This window comes from Juglans regia, chromosome 12 (genome assembly GCF_001411555.2).
Source record: "Juglans regia cultivar Chandler chromosome 12, Walnut 2.0, whole genome shotgun sequence".
Taxonomy (NCBI): domain Eukaryota; kingdom Viridiplantae; phylum Streptophyta; class Magnoliopsida; order Fagales; family Juglandaceae; genus Juglans; species Juglans regia.
Window position 1 is genome coordinate 20,723,004 of NC_049912.1, and position 23,603 is coordinate 20,746,606.

At 36.3% G+C, this 23,603-nt stretch overlaps 1 protein-coding gene across 1 annotated transcript; it reads right to left on the reverse strand.

Annotated features, from left to right (window-relative positions):
• Window positions 1-4,353: 4,353 nt before the first annotated feature.
• Window positions 4,354-7,963, reverse strand: LOC108994813 (xyloglucan 6-xylosyltransferase 2-like). The gene is made up of 2 exons (XM_018970189.2): window positions 6,367-7,963; window positions 4,354-4,887 (listed from the first exon to the last, which is right to left on the reverse strand). The coding sequence occupies exons 1-2, from the start codon at window positions 7,708-7,710 to the stop codon at window positions 4,870-4,872; spliced, it is 1,362 nt and encodes a 453-aa protein (XP_018825734.1). The 5' UTR covers window positions 7,711-7,963; the 3' UTR covers window positions 4,354-4,869.
• Between the last annotated feature and the right edge of the window lie 15,640 nt (window positions 7,964-23,603).

Here is a 23,603-nt window from a genome sequence, read left to right on the forward strand (position 1 = left end):
GCACTCACATAAAATATAATAAACAATTCAATTTTTTCAAATCTTAAAAATATATATATATATTAAAAAATTATATTCTAACAATATTTTATTTAATTTTTAACTTTTATTTCATTTCTTCTGTGTAACCAAACGAGAACTAAGTGTATTACGCTCACATGTTAGTTTTGATACAATTGATGGCGTGCTGGATTTTAGAATGCGAACTGTTATGAACATGTTTCGCACCTTCGGTCACTCGCAACCTACAACAAGAAGGAACGAAGAGGCTCAACGGTGTAGAGACACTTTCGATGCTTAAGTTAAGAGAATTGTCTAGTGTCAGTCGTAGGATAGAAAAGTAATGTTTTGCGTATCTCTTGGAGTGCTAGCTGACGGATATGTATCAAGTGGCAACGTGTGCTCCCTTTTGGCCTTATAACAGCGTTATCCTTAATTTGAAATCAGATCGAGGGCTCATTATTTGAATTTCCCTCTTGTTACTTGCGGCTTATCTAATCTATGGAGAGTTATCGAGATCTCTTGGTCGTTGGGAGTTTGTTAGACTCTTCTCTCGTCTGCTATGGAGCCTTGGTTATGGTTTATAGCCCGTGTGGTGTGTTTACTAGGGGCCAGTTATCTGGGCTTGGCCCCTGGGCTGCGTAACGGGTCCATTGGGTCTAAAGGGGAAAACTTGTCTCCTCCACGAACAGATCTTGAGAGAATATCTAGCACATGGATCAAAAGGGTTGTGGATTGATTGCACCTTGTTGAGCGTGGATCAAAAGGGTGCATGTTCTCTTAAATCCAAATACATTAGTTTCGATTTAGAGAAATAATATTTGTAGTTATAGAATACATAAGCACTTTTTGAAAAATGAATAAATTTGAGACTTATATTAAAAAATTAATTTTTTAATAGTAAATTCTACTCTTTATCAGAAGTGTACGTCACTTATACAACTCATAATTGTGTGTAGCAAAACTCTTCAATTTAATAGATATTTCGCGAAATCCGAACCACTAGTTTTAATTGATGAGGATTATGTCTTGAAAATGTTGACATTGTTATTCTTATTTGTCAACGCAACCCTAGCTGATTGTTGCCTCAATCAATATACAAATATTCTTCCCTCCTTTTGACTCGACTATCGGTTTGATGTAATTTTTTTTGTTAAAAATTACAGTAACTTTTGATAAGTACCGAGATTAGGGGTGATCTGGTCCGGTCCGGTCGGTCCCCAGGGAGTTTTGTGGACCGGAACGGACCTATTCGGTCCAGAATTTTTCCACCCTGGACCAGACCGAGTAATACATACCAGGTTCGATCTAGTCCGGTCAGTCCATTCAGTTTGAAGCATGTCCAAAATGGGCCATTCAGCCCAATTTAAATATTGTTTTTTTTTTTATGTGTCCAATTTCAATTATTTTCGGCTCACTTCACATTTTGTACATTTTTAAACTAAAAAAAAAAAAATACTAAAAATGCCTTCAACATGCATGGGTCCATGTTTAACATATAAAAATAGTAGATAGTATTTCAGTGGTTGAAATGCCATATATTTTCATTTAACATATTGCACTATTAGGGACCTTCTTAGTTTTTACACCAGGATTGCATGATATTTAAAAAAAAAAAGCTGTTGTATAGGAAGCACAAGCTTTTTTACACAAAACAAGAGATGTGAACAAATTAAAAAATGACACCAAATATATAGGCAAGCAAACGAAGACCTCCATCGTGTTGAGGACCAAACCAATACCAAAACAAATACACAAGATAAAATGATCAATACTTAAGACCAAACGAATACCAAAACAAATACATCAAGATAAAACGATTAATACTTAAGATCAAAACAAATACATCAAGATCAAAACGATTAATATATGGTAGGCTACCCTTAACAAATACAAATTACAATACCTAAAAACAACAAAAAGAGATTGCAATGTATAAGTTTATAACCTTTAGGGATTGTGAGTCGCAAAGGAGGGACTGAAGAGGGCAACTTGGCAAGGGTTATGAGTCGCAACGGAGGGGTTGGTTTGTGGGAGGGGATGCGACGGAGGGGTTGGTTTATGGGAGGGCATGTGACAGATGGGCTGGAGAGGTGACAAACGGACGAAGGGGCAAGAGAGGGGGCAACGTGGCAGGCTGGCAGGGACAGAGTCACGGAGGGGCTAGGGTTCCTGAGAAAGGTGAGAGGACTGAGATTAGGGATTATGGGAGAATAGGGAGAGAAGGAGGGGGTCCTTTAAAACGAAGACCAAAACGGCGCCGTTTGGGGTTAAAATAACCCTAAATGGCACCATTTCAACATAACGAAGTTTAAAAAAAATAAACTAGCGCATTTTCACGCAATCTAGTTTTAAATTTCCTTACCACAGGACCTAGATGGTGCTTGGTCCAATTTTACACTAAACGACACCATTTTCTATAATGATTAAAATGTGATTTTCAATTCTTTTATCCTTTTGGCACATAAATTAATAAAAAAAATTATTTAAATTAGTAAATTTAAAATTAAGTAAATTATTTAATGTGGATTATTTAACTAACTCATTAAAAAAAATAGTTAACTAAAATTATATTGATGATGTTAATTGCTGATATTTTACTAACTTAGAGTATGTCAGTGTATTAATGAGTTATATTAAACTTTTTACATTTTGTACATGAAGCATAAATAATTGAATTATCCATAGGTCCATACATGCTTATTATATTAAAAAATTTATCCGTAGGTATTTTACAAAAAATTTATCTAGTAACTTTAATTAGATTATAGATGTAGATGTTAATAATTAGTTAACGGTGAATTGGTGATAGATTAGTTAATTGATATTCATATCATACATTAATTAATACATTAATATTTGTAATTGATGGAGATGTAATTGCTTTTACTTCATACATTAGTGATATTAAAACTATATGTTATACATTATGGAATATATATTATATATTATATAATAATACATTGATACTAAATTATTACTAATACTATATACTATACTAATAGTGATATTAATATTTAATACTATATAATAATATATGTTCATAGACTCATAATGATATAGTCATTAGTCATCGTGATATTAATACTATATATAGACTTATAGTTATGGACTTGCAATGATTTAGTTATAATTATATTGATGATGTTAATTGTTACTTTGTTACTAACTTAGAGTATGTCAATGTATTATGATAGTTCAAAATTAATGCATAATGAACCATATACAACTTTTTACATTTTGTATATGAAGCAATAAGCACAAATAATTTAATTATCCATACTATTACAAATTTATACATATATTATAATTTATACTATAACTCTTATAAATTTATAATATGTTAATATATACTAGTACTATATATTATAGTTATACATTAAAGAATATAATAATACATCGATACTAAATATATATATATATATAGTTATAGACTTATAGTGATTTAGTTATTATGATTAGTATAACTATATAATAGTATTAGTATTAGACTATTAGTGTAGCTATATATTAGTTATGGTGAATCAGTGGTTTAGTATAACTATATTCTACATTACTATATTAGAGACTAGAGTACTAGTATTAATACAAATATTAGTATTAGTTATAGCTATATAACCTATATTAGAATTTAGACTATATAATAGACTAATAGTATTAGTACAACCGTATAAGTATACTATATAGCTATATATTAGTATTAATTATAGTAATTAGTATAACTATATAATAGTATTAATAGTAGACTATTAGTATAGTTATATATTAGTATTAGTTATAGTGATTAGTATAACTATAGTCTATATTAGACTATTAATATTTTTTTTATACCTTATCAGACTATTAGTATTAGTTAATAATTACTTAATGGTGAGTTAGTGATAAGATTAGGTTAGATAAAAATTCTATAATTAATTATATACAATTATTATATAAATAATAAAAAAAAATTATTTATTTTGATTCGGTCCTGGACTAGATCGAAAATATTCGATCCTATAGAAATTGGACCGAGACTGACTAGACCTAGTCCCGAGTCGGTCCGATCTGGACTAAAATGGCTGGTTCTGTCGGTTTCTCCGGTCCGAACGGGCCAAATCTCACCCCTAACCAAGATTCATGTAACTTAGAATATCTATTGCCCAGCAATTAGATGTCTAAAATATTTTCGATTATTTTTAATTTATTTGTTAAGAAAAAATTAAATATTTTCAAATCAGTATGTAAAACATACATAATAAAACATTTATATGACATAATTTGATTTTGAAGATAAAATTTAAAATTTAAATCCTACAAATCAACTATTATCATTTAAGTGATGTAGATAGTATGTTTTACACACCGACTCGATAATAAAATAACTCATCTATTAATCATTTGATGTCACGTAAAAAAAGATTTTCAAAGTCACTACCATAGTTCCTTCCACTAAACAAAGGAACCCCTCGTATTAACATTGAGCACAGACCATTCTCCAATTTCGTTCTCATCAATTTCCAGTTACCCAACTCAAGAAAAGATCCCCCCAGTCAAACTGCATGCACTATTCCTTCACTTAACTGTAATTCATTCCCATTGTTCCCTGCACAGCATCCCTTTCCTCGTCACAATTTGCCCCTTCATGGCCAAAACATTCCACTCTCACTGCTCTATTCACCTGCATATTCATTCCTAAGTTTCACAAGAATTGTAGTTGCAAGAGACACTGTAAATTCACATACACCCAGGTGCGCAGATACAGCCCTGTCTTCCATGTCCAACCTCAAACTTTGAATGGTATTCCATGTTTGACATCCCCAGCGTCTTTAACCATCTTTCTGCCATTTCTCAAACTTCATGCTTCTTTCTGAGTCTTCATGCCATTTCTCAAATTCCAGTCATTTTCTAAACAAACTTAATCAGCATCTTTCCCTCCTTAAAATGCACATTTTATGATAAAATACCAACTACCTCATGTTAATTGGCATGCTTAATGACAAAATGCCGTTTCTGTGTGTATGAAAATTTTCTCTTTATATAATCAACAGTAATGCAGTAACAAAGGAGGTAAAGAAACAACTGATCAAACCATACTCATCAATCACGTGGCAGTTGCTTTGTCCATTTGATTTTTATGGTTACTGAAAATATTTAGCTACATGCAAAATAAACAACAATGCATAAAGAGAAAGATGGCAGAAGAACAAGAGGCAATCAAGATTAATCTGCTTGGAGCTATAATCATCCATCGGGGAGGTGAAAGTGTTCTCCTTAAGAAGCAGCTATAAACTTGGGTTCCTCTCTTTTGATATATACCTCAAATGGAGAAACGGAAAGCTAATTATGATCCAATGCTGACCTTACTGCCTAAGCCCTAACCATCCGGTCATCAACATAATTCCAGAAATTTGCATGTATTATACAACACTATTGGAAACCCAAGATTCATACCTTCGCGAAGATGCTATTAGCCTATTAGTCATAGATTCCATCCAGTGGTGTGTGCAACATTGATGAGAATTTTATAGCCACGACTATACTTTACCAATTGATATGTTCATGTTGCAATGTATGCTAAATGGACTTGAATTTGCTGCTAAATGCAGTTTGCATCTTTGTGTTTTGACATACAATGACTAGATGACTATCATCTTCCATGAGATAAAATGTCAGATGATTAATTCTGAAATAACATCACATATTTATAACAGCCCTCTTACTATCTAGAAATTATTCCCAAAAGCATCACCTGAATTAAAGACAATGGGAAAGCTAATGACTGCCGCAATCAGAAATCACAATATTTGCCGAGTAAAGCAAGGGATGGGGCAAGGGTATGTTAGCTCACGAGTCGCACATCGTTCAACCATCTGCCTTTATTTGATAATGACAACTCTGGTGTCCTAGAGGGTCATCTTAGTGTCCTCAATTTCTCATATTTGTAACATATATCATATAAGGCACTTTTTTTATAAGATGTGTCCAATACATAGTACGCCAGAACTTTTCCATGCCTCAACTCTTTTGGCTATCAAACTGTCCAGAAGCCAGAGCTCTGAAGCACCAGTACAAAGCACTAAGATGGAAAAACTGGTTATTTTAGGTGGGGTACGTTGGATACCACCTAGCTGAGAGCTTAAGTAAAGACTACAGTTGCATTCTCCAACAAATTAATATACAAGTAAGAACGGCTGTAATTCCTTCCAAAAATCAATATAATTTCTAGTTCTCGATCACTAACGCACAAAAGATTAAAAGAAAGCAAAAAAGATAACATTACTTGGAACAACATACAACATTGACTCGTATCAGTAACTTAACAAAATGAGGAACAGAGGAAGGGTAATGTGGCAGTGAAGATCAAATTGAAGAAGACGTTGATACCTTGACAGCCTTGAATGCAGGGTGAAGTAACCCCAGCTCGTCCTTCACTTCAAGCGGATTGCTGGTCTCGTTCCTCACTCTCTTCACTCTCCTACTAGCAAGGGACTTGTGCGTGAACCCATAAATCTGCAGAATCTGATTGTCCCCGAAGTTGTACGCCCGGTCCATCTGCCTCAAGCACCTCTCCACCGGATAGTCGCCAAACTTCCCACAGGGCTTGCAACCCACGAAATGGGTGACCAGCGGCCACCGGTGGTCGCCGAGTCCCGGATGGTAGTTCTCTATCATCTCCTCGTACCTATCGACCAGAATCCCCCAATAACCGTGGAGATAATACGCGCTTTCTAGATACACTTTATCTCCCCATTTATTCCTCTCCTTCATCAACAAATACACCATTGCGGACTGATCGTCGGCCTCGAAAACCGGCCTACCTTTGAGCTCTCTGGTCAGTATCTTCCCTGCGTCGTCTCGGATTTTTCCCTTGGGTCCCATTGGAGCCCACGCATCAAGAATGTCCAACGACCACTGGCAATTCCTTAACAGAAAGCTACCAGTGTTCAGACCGATCCAGTTCTTGTCGTCGTATACCATCTCGTTCCAACCGTGCATAACGAAGTTGTGGTCTTTGTAGCGATCCCAGGGGACCTCGAACGCCATGTCGGTGAACATTGCGTCACTGTCCATCCACCAGAGGAACTCGATTTCGGGGTGCGACAGCAGGAGTTTCCGAATCAGTGGAAGTTTCGCCCAGAAACCGGCCATCTCGGCGTCGAGAAGGGCCATGTTGTAGAAAACCTCTATCCCGTGCAGCCTGCAGTAATCGATTTTGTTCTTAATGGACTTCAATAGGTAATGGTCACCGACTGGGTTTTCGCAAGGTTTCGGAGAGGACCCGGTGACCAGGAGCACCCTGGGCTTATTGGGTCTGATGAAGCTCGGGAAATCCGGGTTGTTTCTCAGCCACTCGGCTCTCTGTTGGTCCCAGTCCGAGATCTTCGGGCCGAGACTGTATGGCTTGTTCGGGTCGGGCTTTTGATCCTCGGGTTCGTCGTCGACGAGGATTTTCGAAATATCGAAGGTGGCATAGTTGTTGGACTGGTCGGACTCGGAGTCTGGCTGGACCTCCTCGAGGACTCGGTGGGGCTCGACGCGCCGGCCACGAGAGTAGAGGTGGTCGCGGATCTCCTCGAAGTCCTGCCCGGGTGTGCCAAACTTGCCGGCGCCGATGGTGCCGCGTAGGACGACGACTGTGAGGAAGAGGCAGAGGAATGTGACGGTGCTGTGTCGAATCGCGCGCTGGATCTGGCGGACTCGGCGGGCCCCCAGGCACCGCACCAGCATTTTCCTACTATTGAACGGCTGGCGAGGCGACCGATTCAGACGAAAGTTCCAATTCGAAAGGAGCCCTTGATTGATGGGCAGAGACAGTAAATAGGGAGAAAGTAAAGGGTGTTGTTTTGGGAATTAGACGTCGGTGGAACTGAAGAAGCAAGAAAGGCACAGGAAGGACGAAGAGAGAAGAAATACCGAGTATGTTCCGACACCTTTGTCTCCACTGTTCTGTTTTATTTGTTTTTCTCTTGAATGTTGCCTGTCAATAATTTATTTGTTGAGTTTAGAAATTTATATTACAGAATAGTTGTGGTTTTCTTCGTTCTCGCACGTAATCGCGGTTGATAACGTAGGATACCACTGCACTGTCCAGCGTACGTTCTTTGATAGGTCCCACCAGTTGGAAAACTGTGAGAGGTATTTTTTTTTTTTTTCGTTTAATTATCAAATTCATTTTAATTTATTTTAACTCATTATTATAATTTTTTTACTTTTTAATATAAAATATAATAAATAATTTAATTTTTTTTAATCTTAAAATAATAATAATATTAAAAAAATATTTTATCATCTCAATTCAATTTAATATCCAAATCCAACCTTAATCATTTAATATCACAATATTATTTTATTAAATATTTTTTTAATCTTAAATTACTTATTTAAATTTCATACATTCATATATCATTTTACACAAAATTTAATTGCTCTTATTGTAATTTTTTTTATTATCTCGACATGATAGTAGATGATTGAAAATAAAAAAAAAGAAAATATAAATTATATAAAAATAATTCTTCAAATCGACGTAATTTGATGTGATTTATTAAATTATAAAATTATTTTTATTATAAAATAAATTTAACAAATTAAATAAAATTATATTAATTTATAAAATTATTTTTTATGTAATTTATTTATAGATGTACTCTGTTAAATAATTAAATTCTGTTATCATTTTTAACCAAGAGAGACCAGATGAATGAGATCGAATTAATGTAAAGTCATTGACATTGACTGAAAGGTACAGCTAATATTAAATGAAAACATAATGGCATCCACTAATATTGAATGAAAACATAATGACTTGAAGTAAGATAGATAGACAGGCATTGGGATCCAGAGCATACGTTGGATGCGATGTGTATTATTACTGAGGTCCGTTTCGATTAAATTATGTTTCGTTTCTCTCATTTTATTATTATAAATTTTTTAAATTTTTATATAAAATATAATAAATAATTTAATCTTTTTAAATATCAATTCAACTTTTGTAAATACTATAATAATAATAATATTAAAAAATAATATTTTAATAATATTCTTTTTAATTTTTATTTAAAACTATCTCTTTTTTAATTATATTATCTCATTTTCTAAATATCTCTGTTTTTACGGTGAGACAAAATCAAAGTTTTGACTTGTGTAATGAATTCATACAGTGTCACGCGGTGGATAGCAACTGATTTTGATAGAAAAATAATATTTATAATGACTTTAAAATTTGTGTCAGTGTCGGATTGAATGGACTCCGTGTTGAATCAGTCGGATTCAAAGTCAAATATAAATCAATCCATGTGTAATATTGTTTGTTACTACGTTGTTTGCTATCCAAGTTGACACTTCTAACTTGTTTTATTATTCAAATAAAGTCAATTGACCGAACAATTTAAGAAATTTACATAAAATATGGATTCCGCTTCGTGTGCTTTTAATTCCTTCCTAATGTTCATGTATTAGTTTGCATCTTAATAATTAAATTTAGATTAAAAAAATGTTTTAACGTTGTTTATTTATTTTTTTAATAAAACAGCAAGCCTTCATTCATAAAGAAGATAAGAACATAATCCAATACAATACAATACAATTATATGGCAGAATCTATCATAACTCTAGAATGAATAAAATCTAAACAAGCATGCCACCATTGTAAGGTATCTTCAATAAAGTAAGCACGTGGTGCAAGAAGATGGACAGCTTCGTTCCCTTGACGACCAACATGACATACATCATATGAGCCAAACTGAAGAAGAAGATTTTGAATTATAGCTACCCTGATTAGGTAGATTAGTGTCTTTAGAACGAAAATCTTCAACAATAGTTAAAGAATCCCCTTCTAAAATCATATTAGTCACAACCATATGCAAAATTAATTGTAGATCCCTTAAAGTGCTAGAGCTTCGTTACCATCAACTTCAAAAATACCATGTTTCTTATGACTTGAAGCAATCAAAACTTTTCCATAATCATCTCGTAGGATGACTCTAATAACAGCTGACTCAGAAGATCAAAACAACGCACCATAAATCTTGAAAAGTAGTACTTTTAGATCTCTCCATAAATGAAGTCAGTCCCAAATATCAAGAATGGTGCTATAGAGAAGAAACATTCCAAATAGACGTTATAGCATTAACCTCTTCCACACCTACATTTGGACTCATAAACAGCTCAGTCTTATCTAAATTCAATTGTTGCCCAGAAGCAGTTTCATATGTAGCCAATAGTTGTCGCAAAGCTTCATTTTCGAAACGAGTGGCTTGACAAAATAGTAAGTTATCATCTTTAAAAAAAAGATGACTAACCGCTAAAGCCCAAGAACAAACCTTAACTTCATTAATCAACAGAAGACTCTCAGCATTCCTTAGTAGAGATGATCAACCTTCAGTGCATAAAACAAATAAATAAGGTGATAAAGAATTCCCTTACCTCAATTCCCGGGATGGAGCAAAAGATGAGGTGGGAACCCAATTCAATAACACCCTATATGAAACTGAATTGATACATGATAGGATTAACCCACCCAATGATTATTAAATCCAAGTTTCAACATAACTTGTTCTAAAAAGCACAACTCTACTCTGTCGTAAGTTTTACTCATGTCAAGCTTCACTGACATAACACTTTTGCGACCTCTTTTTCTATTCTTAATAGCATGAACAGATTCAAAAGCAACCAACACATTATCTGTAATAAGGCGATCTAGTACAAAAGCACTCTGACAATCTGAAACTACTTGGGGGTAATATAATTTTAAGCCTATTAACAATGATTTTAGCAATAATTTTATACACCGCATTACATAAGCTAATAGGCCTAAAATCCTTCATATTTTCAGATTTCTTGTCTTTTGGAATAAGAACCACAAATGTCTCATTAAGATCTGCATGAATAGACTGATGAGATAAACAAGATAAAACAGACTTTGTCGCCAAACTCCCCACCATAGACCAATATTTCTGAAAAAAATAAAGGAGACATACCATCGGGACCCTGTGTCTTCAAAGGTTGCATTTGAAATAATGCAGATTTGACCTCCTCTTCAAAATATGGCTTCATTAGCTCCTCATACATAGCAGCAGTTACTTTCAATGGAATAGCATCAACAATAGCCTCCATATGACAGGGATTAGAGCTAGCAAACAACGCCTCAAAATAATCATTGAAAAGATTTTCCAAAACTTGCCCCTCATGCCAAATACCCACATCATCCCGTAATTTAGTAATAAAATTTCTGGTCTTTCTTTGTGAAGCTTTTCTATGAAAAAATTTTGAATTTTAATCACCCGAAGCCAACCATAACACACAAGATCGTTGTTTCCACATTAATTCTTCCCTTTCTAATAACATGTTAATATCATAATGTAATGATTGAATATAAGACCTAGAATAATCTGCTTAGGAACCACAAAGCACGAGATGGCTCTAATATTTTATTTTTCAATTGTGAATTAATATCACCAAACTAAACAGTAATCCACAATTTCAAATCATGTCGACATGATGAAATTGCAGTACACAAATCATTCACAACATCAATGCAATTTGCTTCCTGCCATGCATGAGTAATAGTTTCTACACAACCCTTACTGCCCACCCACATTGCCTCAAACCAAAATGGTCTTCTCCCTTTTTGAAAACGTTCAACAGAACCAACAATGTTTAATAACATGTAGTGGTGATCATAATGCGATGTAAGAAAATTATTTACTGTAACATGAGGGAACATAGAAAGCCAATCTGAAGAAGCAAGAAAATGATCAAGACATTCTTCAATCAGTGCCTCTCCCTCACGTAAGTTTGACCGAGTAAATAAAGAACCATCAGCATCAATCTCTTTCAGACCACATAAATCTATTGCATCTAGAAAATCATGCATTTGACCACCCATACGAACCTTGCCCCCTCTTTTTTCAGCATTCAAAATAATCTCATTAAAATCACCGAAGCATAACCAAAGACCATCAGCCCAACCCGACAATTGTTTCAATAAATTTGAAACTAAAACATCTCTGACTAACCATAGGGTGTCCATACACTGCTGTAATTCTACTTTTTACTCCTTTGTTTCAATTCATAACCCACGCATCAAAATGGTGCTTAGAGTAAGATAACAAAGTTAAATCCATATCCCCTTTCCAAAATAACACTAGACCTCCACTACGTCCATCACAATCCACTGCTAAAACACTAGAAAAATCCAATTAAAAACTTTAAACGTTCCATAGAACATGCTGCAGATTTGGTCTCCATAATGAAAACCACATTGTGAGCTTCTCTTTTGGCAAAGTCTCGAAGGACTCGAACTCCCTTTGGGTTCCCAAGCCCATAGGAGTTCCAACTGAGTATCTTCATGATTGTCGGAGGGGCTGATTATCAGCTTCTGCTGATTCCACAAAATCACCATCCACACTATTCTTATAAGAGGATTTGATTCTCTTAAGTTCACATAAATTTGAATGCCTAGAGAATAACACATAATCAAAAATATGCTTAGAGGGTAATATGTTCGGACACTTACCTTTAGTCCCTAGAGAGACACCGTTGCCCCTCCGTCGTGATCTGATCTTCTTCTTTGCATCAGAAGCCTTAGGATTCACAAACTACAAATTCGTTTTTTGTGGCCATGTAAGTGGGTCTAGGCCTTCAAATGACTCAATCAATAGTGAAGAGTCCGATACTTGCTTATTCTTTAGTTTTGGCTAACTAAGTGCACGTGGGCCTTCAAATGGCCCACTCAAAGATGAAGCCCCCGATGGCTCAATTCCAGCATCATAACTAGAAAGATATCCAAGCCCATTCAAAAACTGATCACTCGACCCACATTGAGAAAGACCCTCCTTAGTCGTCTTCAACATCTACACGCAGTTACTCTCAGTAGTAACTGTAACTTCCATCAACTCCAACGTTAAATCCTTTCCAACAGATTCCATGACTCAGAGCCCCTTCACAATATTTTCCTACATCATAGAATCATCCCTCTCACGAGTACCATCCACTAATGGCATTTTAGGATCTGACCGTGAGTCCACCATAGAAGCAATTTTACTCCCACAAGAGAGATTAATTCCAACCTCCACACACAAGCACCGAAAGGAAAGCCTTCCTTTTCAAAAACTGACCACCCGACCCACATTGAGAAAGACCCTCCTTAGTCGTCTTCAACATCTACACGCAGTTACTCTCAGTAGTAACTGTAACTTCCATCAACTCCAACGTTAAATCCTTTCCAACAGATTCCATGACTCGGAGCCCCTTCACAATATTTTCCTACATCATAGAATCATCCCTCTCACGAGTACCATCCACTAATGGCATTTTAGGATCTGACTGTGAGCCCACCATAGAAGCAATTTTACGCCCACAAGAGAGATTAATTCCTACCTCCACACACAACCAAGCATCGAAAGGAAAGCCTTCCTTTTCAAAAATCACCCTCTTTGTCGCCCACAATTCACATTCACGATCAGAATGCCCCAATTTCTCACAAAAATAACAAAACTTAGGGAGTCATTTCCAAAACACCTCTCCTTTCTCTAGGCAGAGTCTTTTAACTCGAGGCAATAGTCTGCAAACATTAATCCATACACGCACCCTTAAGAATGCACCCCAAGCAAGGGATTGCTCAAACAAGTCAACATCTTCAATAAACCCAATTGTCTCCCCAATACTGCGTACAGTATCAATAATATTCATACCCTTTAATGGCAAGTCATACAATCTAATCCAAAAGGCTGCAAAATCTAGGGTAATTCTTTATGGTTGTAAATCCTAACATAGTCTATTAAAAGCACTATATGTTTATCAAAAGATTATGGACTATAATGAACAACCCTCTCCTTATCAACCCATTCATTAAGTTGTGCCAAGAATAAGTTGTCACCCGAGTCAAAGAATTTACGCCTTTAACTGGGTTCCAGACAGTACGCATTATAGAGTTAAGAGATTAATTCAAAAAATAAAAAAATGTAGTAATTTTAAAATAAAAAAATATTTTAATTATATAAAAAAATTAATTATAAAAAAAAATTAAAAAAATTTCTAAATTAATATAATTTTATATGATACGTTAAATTAAAAAATTATTTTTATTATAGATAGACGTAACATATCGCATAAAACTAAACTATATCAATTTATAAATTTAGTTCGGCGAAAGCGCTAAACTACGACCCATGGCCACTCCTCCAACGAAATGAGTAACAACACTACTCCTTTCTCTGTTCTGCACTATAGCTGCTATTCACTGAAGCCTAAGAAGTCCTTACTCACCTAGGAGAAAACATCGAAAATGGTATTTTGTTTTTTCAATCTCATCTTTATAAAATTGTTACACGCCAATGAAATCAATGGGAAAAAGCTCACTTCAAGGGTGAGGGATCTCCAGATGGGTGGGGAAGAAGACAAGAGAATAAAGAGAATTTATTATTGTATTTAGCATAAGGGAAATTTCCTTTACATCAAACGTTATATCCACTATCTTTGTAACAAACTCTTAAGGAATTCTGTAAAGTCACCTACGTATGTAACTAAGGAAAACAACAGACAAGTAACTAATGGGCCTAACGAGCCCTTGACTCTACTAGGCAGAACCCCTTACATCTTATTAAGCAGCACTAAACATAAGAAAAGATAACAAGCTTTTGGACTTAATAAGCCCACAGAGTCCTGTAGCCTAATGTCGGCCCACAGAGTCCTGTAGCCTAATGTCGGCCCACATGGCCCGAACCCTTTATTATTCTCTGAGTTGCCCTAATCAACTTCATTTCTCCCAACTCTATCTCTTCCTTCCTTTGAATCCTAACCTATACGAATTGCCTTCGATGCCCTGGTTACCTCCGCTACTCGTTAGCCAAGCGTGTTACAATGCCCCCACCTTCTAAAGCACCTTGCCCACAAGGTGCGGGAAGACTGCTTTGATTTTGTAATAGTTCTCCCACTTTGCTTCTTCCCTATTTTGTCCCTGCCATCAAATTAGGAGGTTTGTCATTGGTCGGTTGTTCACGGGCCTGACCCTGCGATCTTGGACCTCTTCTGGTGCAGGTTGTAACACGCCTTGTTGATCAACTGGAGGTAGCTGGGTCACGGTCGCGATCCCTTCTCCCAGACACTTCTTGAGATAGGTGATGTGAAATACTGGGTGGCTCTGGGTCGTGGTTGGGAGCCTTAGCCAGTACGCCACTTCTCCTATACTTCATTCAATCTAGAAGGGCCCATAGTACCGGGGAGCAAGCTTCAAATTTCAGCATTGAACCACTGAGATCTGGCAGTACGGTTAGAGTCTTATGTAAAACCAGTCCCCCTCTTGCAAATTTTGTTCCTTTTACTTCAAGTTTGCATTCTTTTTCATCCTATCCTGGGCTCTGTGCAAGTTATGGCATAGGAGTTGGATTATGAGGTCTCTAGACCTTAGAGTCAACTCCACTTCCTCAACTTTAGTAGTGCACGGTGTGTAGGACATCAACTTAGAAAGGGGTACCCATATAGGTTCTCAAAGGGCGTCAGTTTGGATGAAATATGTGGATTGATATTATACTACCATTCTGCAAGTGGCACCCACTTGACTTAGTCTTTAGGTCGGTCACCTACAAAACATAGAAGATAGGACCCTAAACTCTGGTTTACAGCCTCTGATTGCCCCTTGGTCTTGACCATCTCCTTCCAGAATAGGCTAGTAAAGGTGGTGTCTCAGTCTAAGATTATGGACTGTGGCATCCGTGCAGTTTGAATACGTGCTTGATGAATAGTTAGGCCATTGTTTTGGCTGAATAAGGCTGGCCTAAGGGTGTGAAATGGCTATATTTGGTCAGCCTATCCACCATGACCCACAGAGTGTTGAATCCATCAGAAGTAGGTAGTCTCTCTATGAAGTCCATGGTGATGTGAGACCACGACTGAGAGGGAATAGGTAGGGTCTGTAACAAGCCTCTGGGAAGGGAAGTGTCAGTTTTCTATAACTGGCAACCTCACAACTCCTAATAAACCCTTTGACATCAGACTTCATACCCGGCCAAAAAAACTCTCTTCTCATCTTCTACATGGTTTTATCAAACCCAAAGTGTCCCCCCCAGGGACTTGCATGTATAAACTGTAGTAGTTTAGCCTTAAACTCTAGATTGTGAGCTATGTACACTCTATCTTTGTAAAACAATAGCCCCTCCCTTAAGGAATAATGTTGATTTAACTACCATTGCCTACATTTAGCCACCAACTCCTATAAGTTATGATCACAACTATACCCTTACTTAATTTCTTCTAACAATTCTAGATAGGGCACACTTATCAAAGCCAATGTCAACTCCATCTCTTATTTTCGAGACAGAGCATTAGTCACTCTATTTTCAGGGCCCTTCTTGTACTCAACAACAAAGTCATAACCCAACAGTTTGCTCACCCATCTTTGTTGCATGGGTGTGCCTATATTTTGGTCTAAGAGGTACTTCAGACTATGATGGTTAGTATTGACCACAAAAGGTCTTCCTAGCAGATAAGGACTCCATTTTTGAATTGCCACCACCGATGCATACAGTTCTTTCTCATATGTAGATAGAGAAAGGGCCCTACCCTTAAGGGCTTGACTTAAGAATGAAATTGCTCTACCTTGCTTCATCAACATAGGTCTCAGCCTTTACTAGAGGTATCACATTAAATAATAAATGTCTTGGAGGAATCTGGGAGTGTTAATACCGGGGGGTTGTGTTAGAGCCTCCATTAGACTCAGAAAGGCTGCTTTAGCTTTATCACTTCACTTGAAATTGTTTTTCTTTAACAAAGCAGTAAGGGCAGTAGCTTTACTTTTGTACCCTTGTACAAATCTTTTGTAGTAGCCTGTAAGGCCTAGAAATCCTTTAAGGGCCTTTAGCTTCTTGGGTTGTATCCAGTCTATCATGACCTTCAATTTTTCTAGATCTACTCTCACTCCCTGTCTAGAAAATAAATGACCCAAATACCCTACTTCAATACATCCAAATTTATATTTGGACAGCTTAGCAAACATAAAGGAGAAGCTTGGAGAGTGAGATGAGATGAGAATTTTGTGAATAGTAGTAGATAATTTGTGAATAGTAGAGAGATAATTTGAGTTAGTATTTTATGGAGTTTTGGCAAAGGAGAGAGAAACAGTTGAATAAGAAATGTTATAAAGTTAAAAATATTGTTAGAATATAATTTTTTAATATTATTCTTGTTTGGGGATTTGAAAAGTTGAATTATTTTTTATCTTTTGTTTAACAGTTTGGGAAAGTTATAACGATTAGTTTGAAAATATTTTTATTTGAGTGATGTTTGGGAAGATGTGATAGGATGAGATTAGATGAGATAAGAACTTTGAGTTGAAAATTTTTTCCAAACAAGCCCAAACAGCTGGTGTCTCCTTAAAAGACTCAGAGTCAGTTCTAGATGTTCTATGTTTTCCTTCTCACTCCTCTTGTAGATCAATATGTCTTCAAAGAACACCAACACAAATTTCCTCAAGTTTGGTCTAAACACCTCATTCATGAGGCTCTGAAATGTGGATGGTGTATTTATCAGCCTAAATGGCATGACTAGAAACTCGTAGTGGCCTTCATGTGTGTGGAATGTTGTTTTGGGCACATCTTCATTTCAGTTTTGCAGACGGACATGATGGAGATGAACCAAAACAAAATATTAGTGATATGACAGTTGTTGTAAGTTCTTAAAATTTTCAAATTTATTTCACATGCAATTTGCAATAGAAAAGTCTTTTTTTTTTTCTTTGCTTTTGTTCTTTTTTATTTTCCTGAGCACAATTGTTGAGCTATCTAGTTGATGTGATTTGGCATCCAATCTTTGTTGAATCAACAAACTGATTTTTATAGGCGCAAGATCTTCTTCAGCAGATGGTGAGTGTGTTAAACCAACTCTACTAAAGAAATCATACCACAAAGCACTACAAACCTCAAAATGGTGTAGAAGATGGTCTACAGTTTAACCACCCTTTTTGCGCATACATCATCAGTTTGTTATAATAATCTGATATTTCCTTAAGTTATCTCTCTTACAATCTTTCCTAAAAAGGCTATCCAAATGAAGAAATATGCTTTTAAGGGCGCCCTTAGTCTTCTATATTTTCATCCAAGAAAAGAAATTCGTGTCTTGAATAGTTAGGGCCTATTAGAATGAGCAAGCAATGAACTTTCATTTTTTTTAATTGGACTCTAATGAAGTTTAATTGTCTATGCTTCCAGCCTTTATTCTCGTAGAATTTGATAAATTGAAAAAGTATGTGAATGTGTCAACTTTCCAATCTCGAGTCGCTTTGAAAAGCTTACATTCCACTTAGGGGACTCATTGGAGATCAGTACCATTAAATTAGCCACTAAAACATCTTTATTAAATTAAGTACATCATTAACACTGAGATGACCTCTTTCATTCTTTTAGGATCAAGTTGGAGGGATAGGTCTTGTAAAGAGTCCATTAGAGTAACCTTATGATTGTGCCCTTCACTTGTTTGAAAAGCTGGTGCAAGTTTTAGATTGCCTTGTAGTTTTATCTGTTTATCACATTCATCATTCTTTTTCGATCCATTAATAAACACTAGACGTAGTTTTGAAGGTGTATGCATGTTTGTATGTGCATCTCAACTAGATTTTCTTTCTTATATGCTTATGTTTTTTTAATTGGAATTAGATTGAGGTTATAATTTCCATCACAAATATGTACTTGTGCCACCAAATGCCCGATATACATGAAGTCTGGAACAATTTGGTAAAGTTATATTGTTGGAAGTGCTTGCTTGTGTGGAGTGGAAAATATGTGATATAGTAAGTAAGATCTTGATTTCTTTGACTGTAATGTACTTGATGAGATCATGGGCAACATGATAGATGTCAGAACATAGCATCAATGAACTAAAAACAAAGCCATAACCAAGTCAGCTGATGATGATTCAGCATATATAGTGTGATTAATTTGTTTGTGCTTTTCTGATATTTTACAGGTCAAAAAAGGAATATGATACCAAATACTTTGATGAGTATATGAATATTCCATGGAAACGTAATACGTCTGATATTTCCAGCTCTTTTAGTTCACTTCATGTGAGATTGAGGAATGCTATATTGATATTCTTTTTATGAATGTTGATATATCCGATGATCCATATGAGGATGATGAATGATATAATATTGAAGAGAATTAAAACCTTGGATAATATAATAATAAAAATAGAAGAAGAAGGTAACAATTTTGATCCTTAAGTTAAAGATAGTTACAGATATCAGAGGAAGGTGATTTGGTTAATGTCTCTTCTATCTCTTGCATCCATGATATGAGAAAAGAGACATTCACTTAAAAAGCGGGTATAGTGTAAATGGCCGGGGATTTCAAGTGAGGCTAGGCATGCATATCCTAAAAGAAAAACTTGTAGACTGAGAATTATGTAAAGAAGAGAAGCAAGATGAAATAGAAAGGTGATGGGGAAGAATTATGTATCTATTCTCATTCCTTCTCTAAATATATATATTGTACAATTGTCCTTGCCAGTAAAGCATTTACAAAAAAATATTCTAACCAATCCTACATCAATGGCAAAAATGACTCTAGCAAGCTGTACAAAACATGTAACAGAAACCAAAAAAAAAGGAAAGAAACTAAAAATCAACTGTCAATTCTGGAAGATTCTTCCATTTCCTTTTCTTCCCGATTCTTGTGATCCCAACTTCCTTTTAGAGACTATGATCCATGTTGACACTGTTGAATAGGCAGATCTTTCTTCCTTAACCGGAAGCCTTGCTAGCAATTACCTCTTTGTTCTTCATATTTTAACAGCCCCCCACAAGATGGAGTATAGATATTTTCTACTTCCATCTTGGATAAATGAGAGAAGTGATTAGCAAAACACAAGGGCTTGGTCAACATATCAACGACCAGAGAGGCACTGCTCACATGCTCAGTCACAATACTCTCATCTTGAACCTTATCACAGATTAAATGGCAGCCAAGTTTTATGTGCTTAATCCTCTCGTGAAAGACCAGGTTTGCTTCAATGTGTAATGCATCTTTATTATCACAAAACAACTTAGCTGCTTGAGGATGTTTTATTTGTAAATCATGAAATAAGTACCGTAGCCAACTCAATTCACAGCACACGCTAGCCATGGCCCTATACTCGGTCTCAGCTAAGGACCTAGAAATCGTGTTTTGTTTCTTGGATTTCCAAGAAACCAAAGAAGAGCCAATGAAAACGCAATACCATGTCACTGATGTTCTTGTATTAGGGCATGCCCCCCAGTCAGAATCACTGTAAGCTCTAAGGTCCATGATAGATACTGAGGGATAAAACAATCTTTGCCCTGGTGCTTCTTTAATGTATCTCAGTACTTTGTGAGCAGCATTCAAGTGTGGGGGCCTAGGAGTTTGCATAAATTGATTCAATAATTGGACTGCATATGAAATGTCAGGTCTGGTTATGGTCAAATATAGCAATCTTCCATAAGTCTCCTGTAAATTGAAGGATCGAGGATAGGCTTTCCTTCATCCTTCGAAAGCCTGAAGTTTTGATCAAGAGGTATTTTTCTTGGTTTGGATCCAATTGTGCCAGAATCTACCAATATTTCCAACGCATATTTTCTTTGGCAAATATAAATCCATTTTCTCCGATCCTGCTACCTTTATCCCGAGAAAATACTTCAGACCCCCAGGTCTTTGATTTTGAATCTGTCATTGAGAGAACCTTTGAGTGAGGAGATGATGTTCATGTCATTGCTAGCTACTATGATGTCGTCCACATAAACCAAAACTGCAGTGAAGGAATCTTTAGTGGCTCTTGCGAGCAAACTATAGTCTGCCTTGGACTGTTGGAATCCTTATCGAACAATAAAATCAGGTAGCTTGGAGTTCCATTACCGTGAAGCTTGTTTTAATCCATATAGACTTTTCTTAAGCTTGCAAACCTTTGACTAGCCCTCCTTAGAATACCCTTGTGGCATCTCCATGTATACCTCATCCAATAAATCACCATGTAAAAATACATTATTTACATCAAACTGCTACAAAAACCAACCCTTAGATGCTGCCATAGCTAGTAAAGTATGAACAGTCACCATTTTTGCAACATGGGAGAAGGTTTCATGATAATCTAACCCATCTTGCTGCGTATATCCTTTAGCCACTAGTTTGACTTTGTACCTCTCAATACTTCCATCAGCATTGAACTTGATTTTGTTAACCCACTTACATCCTATAGCCACCTTTCCAAACAGGTATACCACTAAGCTCATTTAATAAAAACTTAAACCAGCCCATTTTTAATCTAAAATTCTGCATAAGTCAAATCTGGACAGCCCCACTTCAAACTATCAATATTTTCACTCTAGCACCACCAAGTAATCTCCACCCAACCGCCACCTAACCAAACCCGAACAGCCTAATAATAACCCTAAATATTAACACTAAACAGTCCCAATTACTAGTCCAAAACAGTCTCACAAAATCGTCCAAATAAACATACTCCTCAACTTCAAGACTTCCAACATATGCAACCACAATCCAATAGATAAAACACAAAACACCATAAATTTACATAGATAATAAGTTGTAACAAGCTTACTGCAGTAGTGCAATTCAAACCAACACTACAACCAACGTTAACAAGTGTCTTACCAAACGTTTGAGTTCGAGTACAATGGAAGGGAGAAGTATAGAGACGTTGGCAGCAATTGAAATCTGTTCGGGCAGAGTTCTGTGAAGGAGTTCGCATGTAACAAAAAAATAAGAGGGTAAAAAATGCGTGAGTGATGCGAAAATCATTGGGGTGAAAACATAGTGTAAGAAGGTTTTAGTGGTTAAAGATTAGAATGCAAAACTTACAACTTGAAAACTAGGAGAAACTGAGACCCAAAATTTTAAGAAAAACGTAAATGAAGAGTGGCTTACCAGCACTAAAACCAGTGTTTCTAACGATGGTGCTTGTCGGCAACACCAATTTAAGGGAACCCACAAACTACCCACAAAAATTAAAGAGATTCCATGGAAGAAGAAAGAAAACCCAAGTGAGTGCAAAAGTGTGAGAAACAAAGAGGGAGGAAGAGAGAGAGAGAGAGAGAGAGAGAGAGAGAGAGATGGCTCACTGTTGTGGAAGATCAGCCAACGGCGACGGGATTCGACGACCCTCGGAGGAAACTTGCAGCTCTTACAAAGAACAAACTAGAACTTGTGTGAGAGGGAGAAATTGAGTAATTCAAGATGTGGTGAAGAAGTTTTCCATGTGAGAAACCGAAATAAACAAGAGAAACGTGGGGAACAAGTGCACGGGATGGAGGAATTTTTAGAACCCAGAACAGTTGGGAAAAAGGAAAGAAACAGAAAGCAAAAAAAGAAAACCGTCGGGAAGGAGAAATCAAAGGGAAAAAAGAGACTCACCAACGACGCCGTTTATTGGGGGTCTTCCAGGCTGGGCTTCAGCTGGACCTGGGCCTTAGGCCCGAGTGTTACAACAGTACTTGGGAAATATTTTTGAAGCTCAAATCCTTGTACCCACACCTTGTAGACAAGGTCTTATAAGATGGGGGGTTGTTAGGGTTCTCAATGATGAAGGTTGGGAACGAAGAGGAAGAAAGATGCAGTCTTTGTGATGAAGAGAGAGAAGGCACGATAGAAGGGGTTTGGGCAAATGAAGTGTCGCAGGGATTGGGAGAATTGTGAAGGTTGACAAAACAGTGTGCTGTGGGAGGGGTCAATAAGGCGTTGTCGAGTGGGAGTTGAGTTTAACGGTTAGTTTATTTACTGTTGGTTGTTTCATTGTATTAGGGGTAAACGGTGTAGTCTTAATATTCCATTAAACGCAGTACTGTTTAACTGCAAATATTGTACGGGGTCTATTATGTCATTTTACTTGTCAATTTGTTAGGGGTCACGAGATAAGGCTGGGAAAGGGAATCATTGGGGCTTTTATGCAAAATTTGGAATTGTCTTCTCTGTTTTAGGGCAGGTTTGGTAACCAAAACAAAATACAAAATTCTCATATCATCTCATTTCATTATTACATCTTTTTTAAATTCTCATACAAAATATAATAAATAATTCAACTTTTTCAAATCTCAATGCACCTTTTTCAAATTCCAAAATAATAATAATATTAAAACATAATATTTTAAACTTTAAAACAAAATACAAAATTCTCATCTCACCCTCCAAACCTGCCCTTAAAGGTTATGGATTTCTCGAAAATCCATGTTATGAATTTATGGTAACCCATTTCATCACCTTCCTCCTGTCATTACGTCACTCTCACTCATTCACTGTATTGAATTTACCCAATCCAACACAAGAACCATAACACATAATTTCATTATTTTAATTATTTTGTAGCTGAATCAACCTGTTCAAATTATGCTAAACCTTCAAAGTAGCTGAGTTTTGTAATTATCATTGCCAATTTGGATTTTTTTGTTTTTTTATTAGCTGGGTTGTGGGTTCATCAGTCTGGTTAAGGGCCGGGGGGCCAATCGGAGGAAAGGGATCAGGGAGAGATGGGGTTCAAAGGGGAGAGAGAGAGAGAGAGAGATTGGGCTGGTATCATAAAAGAAAATAACGTGATTCTCTGCATGCAACTGCAACCCATACGTGTTAGCTCCTCATTCGCGAGTGTAAAATAGGGTATCT

Coding starts and splice junctions, on each gene's coding strand:
- LOC108994813 (XM_018970189.2), bottom strand. CDS start 7,710: ATGCTGGTGCGGTGCCTGGGGGCCCGCCGAGTCCGCCAGATCCAGCGC.